Genomic DNA, 22,795 nt, shown 5'->3' with positions numbered 1-22,795 from the left:
TAGAATACCGGGTGTAACTTCAGATTCTCGTTCTTAGCACATATACATAGTATATAACTGTTCTCATTTTCAATTTTTCAATAAGTGCGGTAATGATTGAAAATGTCATGGACCTCCTAATTTGGAGATATTGTCCACATCAGCGTGTCATAACATTATTGATTTGGAGATATTGTTGAATCAACGTATAATATCAAAGTAGGGCCCAAAATTGTGTAGACGTGTGAACATTGTGTCAAAAAATGAGAAAATGAGCTGAAAAAATGAGCTTCGGGATGCAGATCTCTGCAGGTAATACATTCTGTAACTGAAGTTCTTAAAACTAGCATCTCTAACCCTTCCGTCGGCATTCATTTCTTTGATACCACTGTCCAAGATCAAAAAGACAGTTACACAAGTGCTGCAATGGCAGCTCTGGATGATGACGGAAGCACCATGGCCACTGCGGCACTGTCAGCAGCTGCGCTCTGGGCTTGGTCAGTTGTATTTACGGTATAAAAGATCCTCCTGCGAGGTGGCTCCTGTAGATCTGAGGCTAACCAGAGAGGAGATTACGGTAATTAGGCTGGACCGCAGAGGTACTTACGGTAACCGTCACCAGCCCTGTCGGGGGTATTTACGGTAGCAAGAGCCGGCCGGCCGCGGCACTTACGGTAACGGGCCGGCAGAGGACCCGTATTTACGGTAAGGGGGCCGGGCCGCGAGGGCCCGTCGGTGCGGTCGCTCCGGGAGCTCTCAGCGGATCTCCAGCCCGGCGGCCGCGCCCCCTGCATCCCGCGGAAAATGTCAAATGGCGCTCCCGGGCCGTAAGGGTCTGTGGCCCCTGATTGACCCCCACCGGCCGTCCGCCCTGACGCCTGCTGGCCGCCTTGCCGCGCGGAGACCGAGGGCAGCACGCGCCGGTCCCTCCGCGGGGTCCGCGGCCTGAGCCGCCTCGAGGACCCAAGTCGTAGCCGCGCCAGCCGCGCCCCCCACACCCAATGGGTCTGTGCTACAGTCTCCGTCCGCTTCTCTTCGGGGATCGGGAGGACGCCCCCCGCGGGGCCTCGGAGCCGCTGGCTCAGGATCCGCAGCCCGGCCTGACCGCGGACCTCATCCCGGCCGCCGCTGGTCCCCAGCTCCCTCGGGCGGGCGCGCGGCCCCGAGCCCAAGCCAAGAAGGAGCGAAGCGGGCGGCCCGAGCAGCAGCGCGCAGAGGAGCGCGAGGCCGAGCGCCAGGCCAGGAAGGTCAGCAGGAGCATCGACCGCCTGCTGCGCGAGCAGAAGCGGGACCTGCAGCAGACACACCGGCTCCTGCTGCTCGGTAGGTGCCGTCGGGCGCGGCGTCCCCCGCAGGGAGCGCGCGGCCGGTAGCTGGAGTGCCCGGCGGCCTCCAGCTCTGGACCCCGCCGGACGCCAGGATGGGGGCGGGGTACAGGGAGGGGACCCGACGGTCGCTGAGGTGGGGGTGGGAGCGCCTCGAACCCTGACCTGGGAGCGGGGTGCAGGGAGGGGCCGATGGTCGCCGAAGATGTAAGGGGAGCTGGGTCATTCTTGAACCGGGGTGCAATGATCTTTACTGTCACAGCATTAACCTCCCGATTTGACCGAAAACACACTACCCGGTGATGTTGCTCTTTTCCACACCTTGTGATTTCGGCCACTTGCTGACTTATTACTAATTAATGAGGCTCTCTGGGAATTTTACCCCCCTCAATTGATTTATTTCCACTGTATGTCATCCCCAGAGATGGCAAACGCCAGCATCTCATTTCCTGAAACAGTAGTAGTCAGGCCGCACTTTGTTTTAGGAACACAAATGAAAGGAGATTTATAAGGCCTTTTAGCTCTACCGCAAAGCTTTTATTCCAATCAGAATAATAGAGTTGTCGGTGGGTGTGGCTTGTTGACTTTTGAGAAATAACTTCAAGAGCTGGAGACTGGGCGTTCCTGTCTCTTTGTGAGTTCCACCCTGACTCCCAGCCCCATGCTTGCTCCGCTTCCCGATCCAGGGACACAATTAGCATGGCCCCCAGAATGGTGTGTAGGCAAGAATATGGGCACAGAATCACAGCATTTTGAAGCAGTAAGGCACATGGTTTGCTGGTATTTGCTCTAAGCTTTCTTGTAGTAACCAAGCTGGTGGTTGTATGGTTGACAAAGGGAAAACATTGTCAGTGTGCTCATCTTTAAACCAAAAGGGGAGCAATGAATTCCTGATAGTACTTATTGCCTTTTAAATTTTGAAGCAAATATGTACCTATTATAGAGCATAAAATTATGAATTTAATGCAAATTTTGTTTGCAGTTGTTCAATTGCACAAGTGCTTTGCTGTTCATAAAGAACCTATTCCATGTCTTGAATATGGTTCCTGCTTATAAGTGAGTGTGACTTTTACTCAAGATCTGAAAAACACCTCAATCTTCCATTGGAAAACATTCACCCACTACAAGAATGAATCATTAAAACAACATAAACCTAGCTGCTGTGTCCTGGTGAAACATCTAAATTCTAAGACAAAGGGGTTTTTTTCCCCCAAGGAACAAAGAACAGAAAATATACCAAAAATCTGGTTACCTGAAAATGGGAGCAGTCAGAATCAGAAGCAGAGTTTTCATGTTATCTAGAAGCGTCCCCTGCCGAATGTGACAGAGCCATGTATCCAGAGGTCAGAAAATATAAAACTGAAATCCTAAAATTCCATAGCTTGTTAAGCCAGTATTTTTATGTCAAGATAAAATGATTTATTTGAATATTTTATCCATTTCCATATTTACCTTGATAGACGTAATTTTTTTCTGAGTCACTTTAGAGTACACATGTACCCTAAGTATTTGCATGTATATCCTTTTCAAAAATGACATTTTCTTACATAACAGTCCAATCCTTTAAATCAGACCTTTAATGTTAATTAACCTACAAATATTCTTCAGACATTCCTAGTTGTCCCAATAATTCTCCTTACCAGAAAAATCTCTGGTTTCAAAATTGAATTTGGTTGTCATATCTCCTTAGCATCCTTTATTTTTTTTTAATTTTTAAAAAATTATATTCCATTGCTTTACATCCTTGTTTATATTTTGGCAGTATAGTGTCCTCCTCTCAGGTGTGGTCACCGTAGCACTCCCACCATTAAAATGGATTTTTGAATATGAAAGTGCTCAACATTACTTCACCCACATAGCTTTTGGGAAAGAAATTAATTAGAAATTAGTGAATTTTTATAAATGCTTCAGATTATAAGAACACAAAAGGGAGAGGATTTTTGTCTCAAGAAATAAGACAATAAAAGAAATAAGACCTAGAGGTGTATGTCTTTTCGAATATGTCTTATTGAAGTATGTTTGACATTTATTGTATTTTCAGATGTATAACATGATGATTTTACACTTGTATACAGACAATATGTTTTAGAGTGATTATACAGTTGAACAAAAGTGTTTTAAAAGTAAGAACATGTGGGGCCCTCCCTGGTGGCTCAGCAGGTTAAAGAAGTTAAAGCCACTTCAGCATGAATTCTCTCTCCACCCTGAAAGTGATCCGCATGGGTGCAGACCTCTCTTGGCCAGCCGGCTGCTCCCCTCAGCAGTGTACTTTGTCAGTTGGCCTGTTCTGCTCCCCACTTTGTCTCTGGTGAATCTTCTCACTGCCCCTGTACCTTGGCCTGTATACCAGTTCTGTATACATAAATAAATCAATCTTAAAAAAAAAAAAAGTAAAGATGTGAAAAAAATGTAAAGATGTGAAGCAGAAGACACTTAAGACAAATATTTATACATATATATACAAAATAGATATTTGACCCCCTTCTTATCCATCTTAATTCTCACTTCCATAGACCACTTTGTCACAGTACATGGTTTCATGGTGACTTCATGTGCACTGGCTCCTCCATAGATCCATCCATCCATCATCTGAGCTTAGTTTCCTACACAGAACTTAGTATCCACACAAAAATGCTAAAGGCACAGGAGTCTGGGGGTCACATGCGACAATGGGAGCTTGACAGCAAGAGTGACATGAATGACCCCATTCTAACTTTTAGATGGAGCATTCTTACAGGCCAGAAGTGGCTGGATTTTAAGGGGGTTCAAGGACAGAGCAGAGGTAAAATCAAAGTCCAGTTAAAAATAGACGTAGATCCAGAAGGGATCATGGAGTCAGAACTGGAGTAGGGCAGGAGGAACCGGAAGGGAATAAGCTCAGAGGAGTGTCAGATGACTGAATGTGGAGAATTCTTCCATGGGGAAGAATTCTCAGATAACTCTCATATTTGGAGTATAAACTGTGTATTAAACAGCTCGGACTACCACAACAAAATGCCACAAGTGGTTTAAATGACAGGCATTTATTTCTCAGAGTCCTGGAGGCTAGAAATCCAAGACTGACTTCTTGGAAGCCCTTTCTCCTTGGCTTTCAGAAGCCTTCCTTCTTGGTACCCTTGGATTGTCCTTCTGTATCAAAGGGTGAAAAGAGAAAGTGGATTAAAGCCCCACTCTTTTGACCTTGTTTATCCTATGTTACTTCCTTAAATGGCCCTGTTTCCAAAAATAGTTTTATAGGGAATTAGGGCAACGTGGACAATTAAATACAGAACAGGTATTATAGAAAAAGAGCGCTTCCCCTATAAAGGGACAGTTGAATACCACTGTTGGCCTTGTGAGAATGCAGCCAGTGTTGTGGGGTCTTCTGAATGTCCAAATGAGATGGGCCTTCCTAATTTTGAGCATTGGTTCAAATGATTAAAGTCTGTGTGGCTGTACAGTTCATAGGCCACATAGTCTTACCCTTGCCAAGCCATACCAAAGTTCTTCATGATGTGCTCTGGCAGGAGCCCTGCCTCAGTTGAAAGTACCATTGACAAGACTGTACAGAGTCAAATATTTCATCTATCCAAATATATATAGCAAGCAAAACTACATTCACTATCCATCCAGTGAATTTTTCTGCCACTCAGCTTACAGAGTTATAACACACTGATTTTTTTCTTCCACATCTTTTGTGGACTGTAATATAAATTTCCTGTTCACCATATTTCAGCTGGGAAAGAGCCGCCATATTTCACCTAAGTACTCATTTGATTCTTTTCTTTCAGGATTATTATTCTAGTGTAAAATAGCCAATCATAGGATTCATATTTTTTATTTTATTCCATTTTTCCTATTATATTTTTGTGTTCATTATTTCTCTTCAAGAGGTACATCTTTCCAGAAGGAATTCATCTCTTTGGGACATTTTCTGCTTTTCTTTTGTATTTGGTATAGGTATAAAGCATAATATTGGCATGACCACTATCTGTGTCTTTAGTTCCTCCAAGAGGAAGTACTTCACGAAGTCACAAAAGCATAGAACATACTCCACTGTGAGAATTTTTATCTCAAATAAATGTATTTTTCTCTTCATTAATGAGTGACAAACACAGCAGTTTCTGAGGTGTAAGGTACACCTGAGCAGTGTGGGTATCCAGAAAGTGTCGTTTCCTCTCCCTGCCCCACCACACTCCCCACACCCCAACACCCTCCAACCACCCTCTCACCCCCCCCTTTGCCACAGATTCTGTAAACAGTGCCTTTTAAAGTTAGTAGAAACTCAGATACTCTGGTTATACTTGATATTTATTTTATATATATATATATTTAAGATTTATTTATTTGTACATACAGAACTGGGGTACAGACCAGAGGCTCAGGGGCAGTGAGAGTCTTCACCAGAGACAGAGTGGGGAGCAGAACAGGCAGATCAATGAAGTGCACTGCTGAGGAGAGCAGCAGACGGGTCAGGAGAGGTCTGCCACGCCATGTGGTCACCTCCGGGGCAGGCGGGAATCGAACTCATGCAGAAGTGGCTTTAGCTTCTCAGTGCTGTGCTTTAACCTGCTGCGCCACCAGGGAGGGCCTATACTTGATATTTAATACTAAACTCACACAAGCCTAACACTTCCTTAAACCTTTGGAACAGGATACAGTGTGGTTGCTGCATTTTAGTCACAACTTCTGTATCACTCTGTTGTTTAAGCTATTAATCACAATTGTAGACCTGCAACTGTCATTGTTTACATGAATTTCATCTCAGGAGTTCAAGCTGTTTCTTGACCTGTCAGAAATTCAGACTCCTCTGTCAGTGCTGATCTGTTCAAGTTTTTTCTTAATAAGCACAGGGTACAGTAACAACATGTCACTAACTAGAGAGACAGGAGTAGGAAGAAGCCTTTAACAAAAGAAAGTTATTTTCTCACAGTTCTTGGGGATAAAGGTCCCAGATCACGGTCTAACAGGGTTCCATATCTCCTGAGAACTCTTCCTGGCTTGCAGACAGCCGCCTTCTCATGTGGCTCACACAATGAAAAGGAAGAATTCTCTCTTTTCCTCCTCTTTTTATTAGGACACCAATGCTATTGAATCCTTATAGCCTCATTTAACTTTATTTACCTCCTAAAGACACTATCCCAAATTTAGTCACATTGGGGGTCAGGGCTGCAACATATGAATTTGAGAGGACACATTGCAGTCCATAGCAACCTGAAAAGCCATCATGACTATAGAAATGATAAATCCTGGCCTGGAAAATGATCTCAAGCTGGATGATTATGAGTGTCCTTGGAATATAGAACCATTTTATCAATTCTTAACTCACTAATAGATACAGAGAAGGAACCGTGGTTTAAAATGTGGTGTTGCTGATTTAAAAAGACACCTGCACCCCCATGTTTATTGCTGCTTTATTTACAATTGGAAAGACATGGAAACAACCCAGTTGCCCAAAAGTAGATGACTAGATTAAAAAGATGTGTTACATATACACAATGGAATATTACTCAGAGATCAAAAAAGATAAAGTCATGCCTTTTGCAGCAACATGAATGGAGCTGGAAAAGATCACTCTTAGTGAAATAAGCCAGGAAAAAAAAAGGAAAAATACCGGATGGTTCCATGCATAGCAGAAGTATAAAAGACAAGGGGAGAAAATAATGAACAACTATATACCAGAGACATTTTATGGGGGTGGAATGGGAAGTGGGATCAAAAACGGTGGGGGGAGGGAAGTGCACTGGACTATGGTGATGGCACATGGGTGATTTGGTGATGAGAAGCCCACGGGGATTACAACTGAGATGGAAAAAGGCACAAAATGATGTAAAAATAAACTATTATATTATTCTTTAAAAATGTGGTGTTGGAGTCAGACAGATTCTTGTTTGAAATCCAGCACACCCATTTACCAGCAAGTGATCTTAACTTTATCTCGGAGCTTCAGTTTCCATATCAGTAATAATCCTGATACCACATATCTACTGATCAGAGTAAGTGAAATTAGTTGCAGTAACATATATATGTGTTACTTTATAAGTGGGATATGGTCTGGATCATTGTTGGGCTATTTCATCACTATATAGAAGTCATAAAAGCTGTTATTATTTCTAACTAGTACTTCTCCATGTCACTGGCATAGCAATTCAGGAGCCTGTCTGAGAAGAGAAGTCTGTGACTTCTTACTGCTCCTGTAGTACACTGGTAGTGTATGATAGAACATCACAGAGCTCTAGAAATTTGTGGGGCCACGGTCATATATTTGGTCTTCACTGAAACGTCATTATGTGACACATGACTACATAAATTTTTCACAGAGCTGTGCACATGATAAAAACTCAGTAAAGTGGTATGATGTTTGAATACTGTGTTTCGCTGACCCACCTTATGAAATGTAAATAGTAACATGAAATTACACAATTGAAAATAACTAATCCTGTTTCAGGCTACACAACCACTCTGGTGGAACAACATATACCCAGTCAGCTGTCTGCACAGCATGGCAGGAGGAGTTTGCTGCACAGATCCAGGCAAGACATGTGAAGGGGTAGATGCAGGCAGGGATAGTAACACAGAGGAAAGAACAGATGTGATGGTGGTTTTTTTTTTTTAAAGATTTATTTATGCATACAGAACTGGGGTACAGGCCAGAGGTACGGGGGCAGTTAGGATTCACCAGAGTCAGAATGGGCAGACTGATGAAGTACACTGCTGAGGGGAGCAGTGGGCAGGTCAAGAGAGGTCTGCCACGCCATGTGGATCACCTCCAGGACCAGGGGTTGAACTTGCACTGAAGCGGCTGTGGCTGGCTTGCAGTGCTGCGTCCTAACCCATTGTGCTACCAGAGAGGGCCTTGATGGTGGGTTTTAGCAAAATAAAATCTAGAGAACTGGGTGGCTGAGGAGATGTAGAAAAGAAAAATGTCAATCTGTGGTTGAGTGAGAGAAAAGAAAGTATCCCACTGAAGCCTTAGTATTCTGGCTTAAGTAAAGTAGTGATGACATTTCCATAATAAGAAATTTAAGAGGTGGAGAGAACAGTGAACTCCACTTAGGATGTGTTGAAAGTAAGACACCCATTTGAGTCCCAGTGACTGGAAGCTGCTGGGTCTGGAGTTTGGGAGCTCACTGAGCTGGAGACCAACATGCAGGGATAACCTACAGGCAGTGGGGTCTGAGAGATAGAGCAGATTCAGAAAAGAGGGCCTGAGGTAGAAGAACATAGAACCCCCACTTTTCAGAAAAATGTTGGAGAAAGAAAAATGTAATAAAAAGACTAAAGAGAACCCAAGAGGAAAGAGCTGCGGGCAACAGTTTCACCCACAAGTTCAAGGGTTACAGAGAATGGAAAGAAATCCATGCGGTTTACCAGTTCATGGAATGGAGGGTACAGGAGGCCAATGTGGAAAGCACGTGAAATTGTTGAAGAAGCCTGGAGAAGTCATGGACTGTCTTAGGAAAAAAAAAAGGTGAGCTGTCCTTAAGGCTTCAAAGCCTACAACTGAAGCCACAGCCGCTGTAATGTTTAATCCCTGCAGACGAAGAGAAAGAAGGTGTGAGAGGAATTACCAAACCTTCTCATTCTTCCAGGTTGCTGACCAAGACTAGCCTAGCTGAACTGCACATGAGTGCCTTAAAGATGTAGGTCTGGACACACAGCCTCAGTTCCTCTACCCTAGTGACTTCCTGGTGACAGTGTCACATTTGTAATTTAGAGTAAAATTCTTCATCAAGCAGATTTTTCAGTTGAGTTGATACCAAGAGATGTAACAAATTCTCTATTTAACTCAGTTTGTTCATGGAAAGTTTCCAAGCATAGCATTTTCAAAGATAAGACCTAACTAGAAGAGATGAAAATTAGCTTAACATTAAAAGTGATCATCGGGAGATTTTCAAAACCCCACTGCATGCACATATACCTGCATGTATGTGTGTATACATGTGCACACAGTACACGCATGTGTGTTGTGAATATGCTGGCACCATACACCTGTGTGTGTGTACACATGCACAGGCGCTTCAGCATGAGTGCAGGTGTACACGTGTGTGTACAGTGTGTGTGCGCACAGGTGTGTATATATACATAGATACATACACACTGGTGCATGTGCATGTTTACATGCACACATGCAGGCATACAATGATTGGGCCTTACTCAGCACCCACCATCATTTACTTTCTGTCTAATGTATTAATCTTAGGTATCGTTTTTATGGATTTCAAACTGAAGTCAAATCTTTTACTAAAAAGAATGAAGATTTAGATCTTATTAACTCAACAGTAACTGTGTTTAGGGGTCAGATGAAAATGGACCCCTGTTTTACATTACCCTGACTAGGGATGAATAAGGGGGTGAGGAGGTGTGAGTAGGGTTTGTGGTGGAAGTCGGGTTTATGGCAGCTAAACTACTCTTGTCTTCTGTTAGAATATGACAATGTACAGCACCAAGAATGAATGAACCCCTATGGGAAATAATGGACTTTGCGTGATAATGATGTGTTGTGTAGACGCTGATTTTAATGAATGTGCTCTCTGTTGCAAAAGAATGTAAAGACTGGAACAAAATCCCTGCATTTTCCAGTTTACAGAATGGTGCAGCAGGAGGCTAATCTGGAAAGGAAGTGAAATAGCCCTTGTTAGGTGAGATTGCCAAACTACGGGGGGGCAGAGGAATTATGGGAAATCTGCCTTCTCCACTCAATTTTTCTGTAACTTAAAACTTCTCTCTGAAAAAAAATATTTTTAAATTTCCTTACTAGGAAAAGAAGTAGGTAAAAGATTTTATCCCTGAATTAGGGTCTCAAGAAGAGGAGCCTAATTAGCACACAGCTAATACCATAGAGAGAGGACTTTGGAGAGGCCCCATGGACCCTTCCTGCTACTATCATTTCACTTGCCATGTTGGGAGGGAATGAAAATGCATGCTGTCAGGAAGTCAGGATGGACATGGCGCCGTTGCTGACCTGTTGAGGGTAAAACAAGAATGCAAAATACCACTGGTGCAACCTTTCTCTCCTAACAGAAGACAAGTAGAATGGCTGGCATCGTCACACCTTAGACTAGCATTCCCTGGTTGTGTTTTATCTGAAGTTGAAAAGCGAGTTTTCATTCCAAGGAAATGAAATATGACCTAAAGGTCTCCCAGTTAAAGCTGAGAAAGAGGATATCACGCATAAGGAACAATTTCATGGGCACACCCATAAGGGAAAGTTGCTGTATTCATTGGATCACCTCTACTGCTCACCAACAGCAAACATTTCTTCTAGAGTCCATTATGTGCCAGGCCCTTCTCTGGGTAATAAGGAAATGTCAAGGGGTGAAGGACACATAATCTCAGACCAGGAAAAAGCCACCGTGTATTAAAAGAGAAATGACAGGACCCTACCAACAGGATAGCGTGAGTGTGCCACCGTGGCTGAGAGAAGAGGCTAGGTACCTTGGCCATGCTCCCTCTCCCTCAGGCATGTCATTAACGGGGGCTGGGGAAGCAGGAACTTAGCTGTTTAAGGAAATCCTGATGTATGCACTTATGTGCATAGTGCTTTTGTTGATCCTGCTTGTGAGCCATCAGCAGAGGCATCTGGACGTCCGCCTGGCAGCCGAATTTCCCTGCTCCACAAGAAGCTCCAGATGGTGACCAAAGTATCAACTGCTTCAGGATGTAGCAGAAACCTGGTGCTTATCAGATGGAATTAACAGTTCTAAAAGATCAAGATGTGAAGACAGAGTAACCAGACATCTGGAAAAGAAGAAAAGACAGAACAAAGGAGCCGGAGGGGAGACCTGTGTCTTCAGACAACAGCCTACAATGCCAGTCAGTGGGAAGGAGATTGCTGCTTTTAGTCTCAGCCTTCAGAGTCCTTCAAAATCAATCTTAGAAGCCAAATTTTACAAACTATGCCATCATGGAAAGTTGACTGCAAATGAGCATAGAGAAAAAAGATATTAAAAGTATGCCTTTTTTTATTTTTGTTTGCAGTAATTATACCCTTTTTATTGAGAAAGGGGAAAGAGGAGGAGGCTGGGGGACATGGAAGTTGATTGAGGCTCGCGAGTTTACCTTTTAAGAAAAAATGTGTCCGTTGTGAAATTCAGGAGCTATTTTTAAACCCTTCCCCCAAACTGTCCACAATCAAGCAAGCAATGAACACTATTTACTTCTGTTATAACATCATATTTTTCTTTTAATTTTAAAACTTGGGGAGAGGGGTGGTTGAAAAAGCTAATTCAGAATCCAAGTGTCACCTATTCTTCCTTGATAATAACATGTATTTTTAATTTTTAATTAAAAAGTTCCAAATTAGGGGCTTCCCTGGTGGCACAAGGGGTTAAGCACAGCATTGTGAAGCTATGCACAGCCACTGTATCAGGAGTTTGATTCCTGGCCAGGGAGGTGACCCACATGGCACGGCAGACCTCTCCTGTCTCACCTGCTGCTCCCCTCAGCAGTGTATTTCAGTACATCTGCCAGTTGTGTTCCCCACTCTGTCTCTGGTGAATCCTCCCACAGCCCCCATACCTGGCCTGTACCCCAGTTCTTGTATGTATAAATAAATAAATCTTTTTTTAAGTTCTTAATTAACTCTTATTTTAAATTTAAACTATAAGGAAAGTAGACAATGAATGTCAAGCCACAAGGTAGAACTTTTAACTTGGCTGTAGAGAAGAAATTGCATTTACAGGAACTTCTGGGAACATCTAGCAAATGTAATTTTGCATCTCCTAGCCAGGATGCTAAGCCCCACATTTCTGACTCATCTTTCCACAAGTGACTTCTCAGTACTGGGGTGTCAGGCTGGGTCAGAATGATAAGGCACAAATGTAGAATCAAATTTTATTTCACCTTCAGGGGAAAGATTGTTAACTGGAGTTAGGTCAGTGACCAAAATCTGAGGACACCTAGCTCATTATTTGGAACCAGTAGAGCAATACTGGAAAAGTAGACCTGGTGGAAGGAGTGGATCCACGCGAGAAGCGGCTTGCCAGTCCTCGGGAGTGCTCAGGCACCCTCATGAGCCAGTGAAGACAAGCCAGGAGCCCACAGCAATCTAGAACAAGACCAAAGCCAGCATGTCCCAAAACAGTATGAACTACAAATCAACTACTTGACTTAAGGAATGACTTACATGTTCAGAAAGATGTCAGTGCGATGTTGCAGGCCACTCAGCCTCAGCTAATGGCATCCGCTGCCAGCCTGATTCTCCTCAGAATCAGCCTGGCCTGATTCTCTCTCTTCCACTTGTGGGTGGAAGGTGGGGTGTTGGATGAGCTGCAAGGTATGAGTGGGCAACAGCAGCAGATCGGGGTGTGCTCACCCCACACTCCTGAGTATTGGGGATACAAGGGAGCCCATAGTCTGGAGTGGGAGACAAGGGCATAATGCTGTATCCACACAGAGACAAAGGGGAACCAGACATCTGGAAAAGAAGAAAAGGCAAGATAAAGGAGCCTGAGGGGGAGACCTGTGTCTTCCAGACAACTTTCTCACGCAAACACCAAAGTGAATTTGAAGAATATATATCTATGCTTTTAAAATTAAGCAGTTTTTTTCTACCTTTTGAGAGGTTAATCAGAAAACAGTGTATTAAGATTCCTCTTAGAGCAAACATAAAGCAGAAGTCAGCACCTTGTCCATAACTGCATCAAAATTTTGCATGCACTGCAAGCCTGTTTTGTTCAAAATCCAGCTCAGAGATGTCCTGATTCACTTCTGTGATGTTCCTTTGGAACCTGGGGAAGTGTCTTTTTTTGTTGTTGTTATTATAGATTTTCATTATACAAAGAAATTCGATGTGCTGAAAAGAACCATTAAAATACCTCAGGGGAAAACAGCCATTTAATGTCCATCTCTCCTTCCTGTGCCTACAAAGGAGAGTTACATAATTCCTTACCTCTGAATTTCAACAAGTACTTTATTTTCGAAGTACTTTTAAAAGTAACAACATACTGAACATCACCTATTGACAAGTGCTTTGTAGAACTCAAGACCAGAAATGCAGTGGGTCTAATCCACTTTGTTGTACCTAATGGAGACAGTTGATTTAATATTCAGCCACTTCCCTCTTTTGTCAAATGATATTTCCTGAAGAGAAACCTCTCCTGTCAGGCTTAGGTACAATAATGACTTCGTAAGGGCTGTGGGGAAGCCAGTCTATCTTCTTGTTCTGGTGCCTTCTAGGGAGCTTCATTCCACTTGTGGGTGGAAGGTGGGGTGTTGGGTGAGCTGCAAGGTATGAGTGGGCAACAGCAGCAGATCGGGGTGTGCTCATCCCACACTCCTGAGTCTCAGGAGACCTCTCATTTCCATGGATGGCCTGCAGCCTCAGCCTCTCCTTTCACTTAAATTCCCGCAAGTTCTTCTGAGAGCAAATAATCACTGAAAGTAATCAAGTGTAGCTGAATATTCACTGAGGAAAAGAGATGGTAGGTTTCCAGTTTTGCCTCAAAATCCTGTTTTTCTACCCACAGTGGGAAATAAGCAGCAGGATGTTTCTTCCAATCTGAACACCCTGGTTCACAGCGGGCCAGACCGTGGGTGCCGTGGGACAGCCTACTTGGCATTCAGTACAGCCTGGAGAGCCAGGAACGGGGCTTCCCTCCCACCCTGCGACCCTCAGGAACAGGCCCCCATGGAGCCCCTGGCATGGCCCCCCTACCTGCCACTCAGTGGAAATACACGAAGACCACCCAAATGAGAAGCGGAGACTGCTTATTCAGAGCTGGTGGTCGCAAGAGAGTCAGCCCCCATCACTAGGTCTGGCAGGCTCAAGGCAGGCAGAGGAGCGAGAGTTTTTCACTGGCAAAAAGAAAGGGAGCCCCTGCTTGGAGGCTGTTGGCACAGGGGAGCTGTAGATGGCTGACTAGACGGCTGATAAGAGTGCATATCTGTATCTGGTTGATCCTAAGTTGGTTATGGGGGCAAAAATGAAAGTCTGTCCGTCATTAATCACATTCTGGACATTCAGGGCCTATTGCTGGGGTTATTGTTTGACTTCTTGGACTGGTTGCTAGACATAGTGATCTCACTCGCAGCTGGGTACTGCACCTAGTAGGTTGGCCCCTGGCTGCAGTCTGAGTTTGACTTTTTTTTTTTTTTTAAAGATTTGTTTATTTATGCATACAGAACTGGGTACAGGCCAGAGGTGCAGGGGTGGAGAGAGGACTCACCAGAGACAGAGTGGGGAGCAGAACAGGCAGATCATGAAGTACACTGCTGATGGGGAACAGTGGGCAGGTCAGGAGAGGTCTGCCACGCCATGTGGGTCATCTCCGGGGCTGGGGATTGAACTCACACTGAATGGCTGCTGCCAGCTTGTAATGCTCAGCCTTAACCCGTTGTGCCATCAGGGAGGGCCCAGGTCTGACGTCTATGGACAGCAGAGCCACTGGCTTTTTAGATGTGTGATCTCTCTGCACGTGCCCAAACAAAGGAGTCCTGTGAGCCAGCAGCGTGTCCCAGTTGTGTGGGCTCTAGAACAAGCTTCAGGGCTTGTTTGGAATGCTGGCTCTCCCTCCTTTGAGGGCTCTGAGAGCGTTGGAGCCCTCTTCTTCGGCCACACATGGAAGTGAGAGTACTTCCCAGAAGAACCCTTATGAATGAAAGCAGAGTCAAGTGAGACCACACCACAGCTAGGTGGGGGTGATTGTGTTCCTGACTCCCTATTCCTACTGTTCCTCAGGTCACATAAAAACATAAGAGACATGATTCAGCCTGTTCTCCTTCTCACTTTAAGAAGGAACAAAGCCCAAGTTTGACTTCAAGAAAAAGATCAAAGTTGTGGGATTTTTGAGAGATACCCCAATGCCAGCAACTAAACAGAATCATAAAAATAAGTGAAACTACGATTTCAGTTTCTCCTGCCCTCTCTAAAAGGTTGGTCCTCCCAGGACCAACCAGCTGAGCACCCCTACCCTGTTCCATCGTCACTGTCACTTGAAGGATAATTAATGAACACAAGGATTGCTGAGGGGATTACAATTTCAAATAACTTGGTAACTTGGCCAAAAAATGTTGTTTGTTTGTTAGGCCTTTCCACAAAGGCCTAAAGGATAATAAAAGAGTGGACCATCTGGAGAAGAGCATCTCAGGATCTGGAGAGGCAAGCGCAAAGGCCCTGGGACTTGGGAGAGCCTGTTATGTTCAAGGAATAAGCTTCGGGCCAGCATCCAGCCATGGAGGCCCTAAAAAGCCCATAGATTTAACTCTGGTTGTTTGTGGTCATCCAAACAGTCACTGGAAGTTTGGGATAGGCAGTGACAATGGAATGGTGAAAATGAACAATTTGGCGATGAATTAAATGTAAGTGGGAGAGAAAGCTAGGAATCAAGGATTATTGCTGGAGGGTGGGAAGGGAGCCAGTTGTTTTGCAGCGTCACCTGTGTGTACTTTAAATTCTCAAAATAAAATACTGTAACTAAATATGTGAGGCCATTCATTGTCCCTGATTTGCATAGCTACTGGGAAAAGTATCTTCATCCTTTGAACTGAGACACTAGTCATTTGGTTATTGAGGTTCAAAGGCACAGAGGTACTCAATTTGGGATTTTTGAAATGTATCTTTATTACATATTTCAGAAGGAGATTGACAGCCATAAAGCAGTAGGGAGTTACCAGTTACATCGTTACAAAAGGAACCCAGGATGCTGGATTTCAGTCTCAATGGAGGTGCATAGACCCCACAGCCGCACCTCCATTCCACCCACACTATAGGACTGTGCCACGTGGAATGAATGCAGACCTCAGGACCCATGGCTGGCCAGCCTCGATACTAAAACAGGTCAGAGAAGAAGACTTATGAAAATATGGATTCCCCTTAACTTGAAACCCTACAATACTGAGTATTAAAGCGACTGAGCCCCTAAATGTATAGGTGAATTGTCAGTTTGAGAAAGAAGTCCGGCATACCTGTTGCTCCTCCAGGCATTCAGGTAGCTGGTGATGTTCTGTGTATTGTCAGGGTTTGCTAGAGAAGGAGAAGTGAGGGATGTGTACATGGCAGAGACTATAAGGAGTTGGCTCACACAATCCGAGCCTGAGAAGTCCCATAGTCTGCCATAGGCAAGCTAGAGATGCAGCTGAGCTGCTGGTGTCTGGTGTCATTCTGTCCAGTTCCAAGGGCGTGAGAAGCTCTGAGGGCAGGAGATCCATGTCCTCATGTCCTGAAGTCCATGTCCTGAAGTCATCATGCGGGAAGGGGAAATTCTTCCTTCCCCTGCCTTTTTCTTTTCAGGCCCTCTCTTTGATTACATGGGTTGGATGCTATGCAGGTGCACACGCAAGAGTGCAAAGAACAGATGTCAGGTGTCGGTGGGAGTTTGTACATCAGGCCAAAGTTGCATGCCTATTCACTGCTGTTCACAGATGTTCTAGAGTGAACCTTCTAAAATTTGAACCTGTGAATCACCTGCAGATTCTTATTCAGTAGGTCTGAGATGGAGTCTGAAATTCTGCACTTCTGGCAAGTGCTACATTTTTCTAGTCATGCTAATTTTGCTAAACTCTGACTATAGTTTGAATAGCAAGATGAGTGTAGGCCAGAAGTCAGCAAGCTTTTTACCTTACAGAAAACAGTTTTAGACAACTATTAAGAAGAAATACTTGGATGTGTACAGGAGCCAGAATTATAGAGAGCTTCCCCGAACTGGTACTATTTTGCATGTGAGGCTCCTGATAAAGTCTGTGGAAAGTTAGGCCTATTGCCTCTTCAGTACACAATACACAATAAAAAACAGTTGGAATGAGAAAACCACTCTCATTCTGCATCAGTCTGACTGCTTGGCAGTGGTAGTTTTATTTTGAATTTTTGAGCTCAAGGGTGAGATCAAATTTTCCTAAAGAAACTTCCACTGTGGATTAGCTGGTTGTGGCAGCACCAGCAAGCTAATAGCCCAAGTTTTACCTTTTCCAGTATCTCACATACTTGGAATCATACAGTGATGGATTTCTTTCACTTGTTAATATGCACTTATACTTCCTCCATGACTTTTCATGGCTTGGTTTTTACCACTTCCTTTTACCATTGAATATTCCATCCCTGAATCTACAGTTTGTTTACCCCTTTACCCAGTAAAAGACATGGAGGAAATGGTTCCTTCCTGCTATAATATAACCATCAGGGCTTAGACACACACATTCTACTTCAGTGAGGAAATATTCTTAATTCCTTTTAAGGAAAAAAAAAAGCTAATGGTTTAGTTTCCTTTCTTGTAAAATGGTTTCATAACCCACCTTAAAGGGTTTCTTTGCCTCTGTGCAGGGAGGGGGGGCAGGGGCCCAGTGAGCTGGAGGAAGCCTAGGAGTATTACCCTGCAGGTGACAGGGTTTGTGGAGCCACTTGGGAGCCAAGAGAGGGCTAAGCAGAAGGAAAGGCCCAGAAGGTCATGGAGCTCCTGGACTACATAGGCGCATTTAAGACCCCAGCCCCACAACTGTCTACCCAGAGTCCCTGAACACACCATTGGAGTGCACACTGCAAAGTCCTTGCTCCCAGAGAATTAAAAGGACCCCTTCTGAATAAAAAATGCTGTCTAAGATTGACAAAAGACTTGAAACAGTTATGTCACAAAAGATACGGGAATAGCCAATAAGCAGACTCACCAAGGACATGCAAATGAAGTCAGAGGTAGCAATTCACTTCTGCTAGAATGGCTTAAATTAAACCAACCCACCAAGTGTTGACAGCTGTGCCGAATAGGGGTCAAGCAAATGTCTATAGGGAGCAGATGGCAAATACGCGGTTAGGCCTGGACCAGGAAAGCAGCTATGAACTGCTGTAAGCAAATGAATGTATTTGTGTTCTAATTAAATGTTACTTATAAATAAATGTACTTGTATTCCAATTATATTTTACTTATAAACTCTTACATTTGGATTTCGTAGGATTGTTAAGTGTCATGAAGCATTCTTTTGATTTTTGCCCCCAACCATATAAACTAAGCGTAGGTCGTGGAATTCACAAAAACTGGCAGCAAACAGAATCTGCTGAGCCCTCATCTAGAACCAGGACTGTCTCTGTGCTGCCAGTAAAGCTGGATGACCCCTTCAGAATTACTTGACAGTTTTTTTAATTTCATGAAATTAAATGAAAAATTAAATTAAAAAACTAGGACCTGGCTCTCCCTAGTGGCACAACAGGTTAAAGCACCACAATATGAAGCTCTCCGAAGCCACTGCAGCACAAGTCTGACCTCTGCTAGGGAGCTGAGCCACAGGGCAAGGCAGACTCCTTCTGGCCCACCTGCTGCTCCCCTCAGCAGTGTATTTCAGTCCATCTGCCTGTTCTGCTCCCCACTCTGTCTCTGGTGAATCCTCTCACCCACCACATCTCTGGACTGTACCCCAGTTCTGTAAGCATAAATAAATCTTTAAAAAGAAAACCAGGACCCAGAAAGGAGAAAGAAAACATGTTTATGGATGGGATATTTGTATCAGCTTTATTCAGATAGCCAAAAACTGGTAATTGCCAGACTTTTCATTGACAGGAACATGAATAAACAGGGTGTACACTCATACAAATGAAATATCCCACAATAAAAAATGGCAGTTCCTACCTGCCTGTGACTGTGCAGGTGCCTCTCTCTCCCTTTCTCCTTTTCCTAACAAACCTGTCCTTTAAAAATGTAAAAACATTATATAGGCCCTCCCTGGTGGCGCAGCGGGCTAAAGCACAGCACAGAGAAGCTTAAGCCACTTCTGCATGAGTTCGATCCCCGCCTGCCCTGGAGGTGACCACATGGCGGGAGGTGACCACATGGCCTGGCAGACCTCTCCTGACCCGCTCGCTGCTCCCCTCAGCAGTGTACTTCGTCGATCTGCCTGTTCTGCTCTGTCTCAGGTGAAGCCTCTACTGCCCCTGCATCTCTGGCTTGTACCCCAGTTCTGTATGCATAAATAAATAAATCTTTTTAAAAAAAAAATGCCTTGCATGTAGTAAAGAACGATGTAAAATATATATAATGAAGAATGAAAGTATCTTTTTAAGAAATCCAGTTAATATTTTCTAAAGTTACTTCTGAACTTAATTTCACCATTAATCTTCAAACAGATACTTCTTAAGGCCTTCACGTTTTTCTCTTACTTCCTTTCAATGATAAAACAAAACATAGACATTTGCTACATTTTTCCAGGAAAATGCACATATTCCTGGATTCCTAGCTTAGTGGATTTTATGATGTATAATACCAATCAATATTGAAAATTCAGTACACACATTGGGAAAGTAAGTTGTTCCCTTTGGAGCCCTTCAATAAGGACTAGTTCTTCTTAGGAGCAACCCGTAGGCATCACTTAATAGCTCTGAAGATTTAAACACATTGGCATGAGGGACCTGTTAGTAGATGAAGTTTCATCAAGAAACCTCAAAACCAGCAGAGGAAGAAAAAGAGATCTCTAGCTTCATATTTATGGTTTGCTGTCTGGTCACTGTATTGATTTGGTGATCACTAGCATCTATGTGTCTAAAATCCTGAAAGTGACATTCAGGGTGTGACATTCATGGGATTGATCCTAGGAAGCAGGTGGCACTAAAACAGGCCCAAGACACTACCCAAATAGTTTACCAGTCAGAGAACAATAATGGGATTTATTTAACAAACCAGGCTAAAACAAAGAGTTACTGAGGCCAAAATTGGCCAATTACCTCACCCAAAGCAGTGTCTGGTGTTTTAAAGTCCTAAACACAAATACTGCCAAGATGGCATCTTCCTACCACTGCAGACCTGGAGCACATGGCAGCCACACTATGGGCCAGTTCCAACTCACAAAGACAACAGAAGACACAACAGGAGATGCTCTCTAGAGCTGCGAAGGTGCCCCAGTGCTGCACTAGACAAGTGACACTCAAAAAAGCTGCTGCAGTGGCCTAACAACCCCACAAAGGGCCGCACACAGCTCAGCAAGGCGCCCCTCCAGGTCTTCACCTTCCCCACCAGGCTGTAACAGCAACAAAGCTGGAGAATGGTTTCAGTCGCTGGCTACTTACAAAGCCTCTGATCTTTTTCCTCTCTGAGGTTGGCTCTTGGAAGCCTTTCTCCTTTAGAGGCCCACAACAGCCTTCTGGAAGATGAGCATGTGGGGACGGAAATCGCTGGCCCTGAAGTGGCTGAAGACCTGAAAACACTGAATGGCAAACACTCAAACTGGAACATTCAATCTTGAACACTGGACGCTGGGGACACTGCAGTCCCTTATATTTCTTACCAAATGTGATCTTTTGTTCGCGATTTCCTTGGGGTTACCTATCCTCACCAGCACCCCACTCTAGGGATCACCACCTATAACATTCTTTGGTGTCAGTGACAGGTTACAGGATCTGTCAGATCATTTAACACAGAGAAGAGAGACAGCCTTTTCCTGAGAGGTTAGCGAGAAAACAAGCTTCCTTTCCTATACATGGGTGTTGTAGGCTCTTGTGACCCAACTGTGTTGTTTTCCATCCCCCTTCACCCCACAGTGTAAATCTGCTACACTAGTTCTCTCTGTGCCCTGGGCTTCACTCCTTCGTTTGTCTCTACTCCCCTCCATAACACCCCCACACCCTCTGGTCAGCTGTGTCCCCTTTTTCAAAGGCCATATCAAGTATTTTCTCTTCTTTGAAATTTTCTGATCCCCTGTTGAAAGTCTGTACTCATTTTATATGCTCTGCCCTTACGATACCTTTTACCTATAGTGTAGATACTTAGTTTTCTACTGCCAGATAAAAGGCAGAATGCCTGAACATGACATTCAGTATTCTGTTTGCTGCTTATGTTAAGGCAATTTCCCAGAGAAATCTCACCACACTCAGAGAGGTGAGAAGAGAGAGATTTAATTGTCACAACAGGCTCAGTGGGTTTGGCGTCAAAAGTCTGAGCCCTGAATTACAAGAATGATAAGGTTTTATAAAGGGTGTATGAGGAATATTGTTATCCCATCCATCATGGCATAAGCAATTTCCTTCCATTCCCATCTGGCTTGTAGCTTTTATTATAAATGGGTACTGAATCTTATCCAATGCTTTCTATGTTTCTATTGATATCATGATTTTTTTTATCTTTACTTTTGTTGATATGATGTATTACACTAATTAATTTATGTATATTAAAATATCTTTGTATCCTTGGGATAAATCCCACTTGATTATGATATATAATCTCTGTTTACTCTTGAATTCAATTTGCTAACATTTTGTTGAAAAATTTTGCATAGATGTTCAGCAGGGACACTGTTTTATGATTTTCTTCTCTTGTACCATCATCTGAATTCAGTGTTAGGGTATTGTTAGCATTATAAAATGCATTAGGGCACTTTCCTTCTTGAATTTTAAAAACAATTTGACAAAGTAGGCATTCATTCTTCTTTAAAAGTTTGATAAAAGTCATTTGTAAAGTCATCTGTTCCTGGGCTTTTCTTTTGTGGGAGATTTTTATTTCAGCTTCCAGGCCTGTGACCAGTTTGTTTAATTCATCTTCTTTTTCCCCCTGGGTAAGTCTAGGTAGTCTATATCAATCTAGACATTTATCCACTTATTTAAGGTTATCAAATTTATTGACATATAATTGCTCATAGTGGCCTCATGAGCTCTTACATTCCTCTGCTGCCTGTGGTTATTTCTTCTTTCATGATTCTGTTTATTAATGTTTTCTCTCTTCGATTTTATCTATTGAGATGCCTTCCTATTTTATCTTTGCAAAGAATCAGTTATTAGTTTTATTGATTTTATGTAGTTTTTTGACCACTGTTTTATTTATTTCCACTCACATTTGTATTATTTTCTTCCTTTTATTAACTTTGACTCTTGTCCGTTCCTCATTTTCTTTTTGCTGTAGATTTATTTGGGACTTTCTTACTTCGCAGTATAGGCCTGCATTATAGTTATCTTCCCTCCTTAAGACCATTCTGCTGCATACCATCGATGCAGATGTAGCTTGTCTCATCATTTTCATTCATCTCAAGTTATTTTTTCATTTCTATTTTTATTTCTTCTTTCATCCATTTACTGTTAGGTAACATGTTGTTTAGCCCCTGTGTACTCAGAGTTTTTCTTGTTTTTGTTTTTTTCTTATAGTTCATTTTTAATTTTATGACATTGTAGTAAGAGAAAGTGCTAGGCACAATTTCAATCTTCGCTATCTTATTGACAATTTTTTAATGTCCCAAGATACAATCTACTCCCCAAAATGTTCCATATGTATTTGAAAGAAATATTTATGCCTTATTTTGAGGGTGGAGTGCTCTGTAGATGTCTGTTAGACACATTTGGTCTAGCTTCTCACTAGCACTATTGCTTATTTATGCTTGTATTAGTAATCTATCTATTGTTATAAGAGAGATACTGAAGTCCCCTGGTATTATTGTGTTGTTATCAACAGCTCTCCTTATTTTTGCCATTGTCTTGGCGCTCCATCATTCAGTGCATATATTTTATGGGTAATGTTTCTTCTTGTTGTATTAGACTCTTCATCATAGTGTCTTTCTGTGTCTCTCATTACCTTTCTTAATGGAAAGTTTATTTTCAGGCATCAGTATAGCTG

The 22,795-nt window shown here is 43.2% G+C and overlaps 1 protein-coding gene across 1 annotated transcript in view; it reads left to right on the top strand.

Moving 5' to 3' along the window:
• The first annotated feature begins 687 nt into the window (after positions 1-687).
• Positions 688-22,795, top strand: part of GNAL (guanine nucleotide binding protein (G protein), alpha activating activity polypeptide, olfactory type) — a 157,374-nt gene continuing 135,266 nt past the window's right edge. The window contains exon 1 of the mRNA XM_004683733.2: positions 688-1,302. Coding sequence (XP_004683790.2) covers positions 981-1,302 — 322 coding nt within the window. The 5' untranslated portion in view covers positions 688-980. The remainder of the gene's footprint in view (positions 1,303-22,795) is intronic.

Source organism: Condylura cristata, unplaced genomic scaffold (assembly GCF_000260355.1).
Source record: "Condylura cristata isolate star-nosed mole 26May11 unplaced genomic scaffold, ConCri1.0 scaffold00016, whole genome shotgun sequence".
Lineage (NCBI taxonomy): Eukaryota > Metazoa > Chordata > Mammalia > Eulipotyphla > Talpidae > Condylura > Condylura cristata.
Note: the sequence above shows the minus strand (reverse complement) of the source record. Positions and strands in the feature narration are given on the sequence as shown.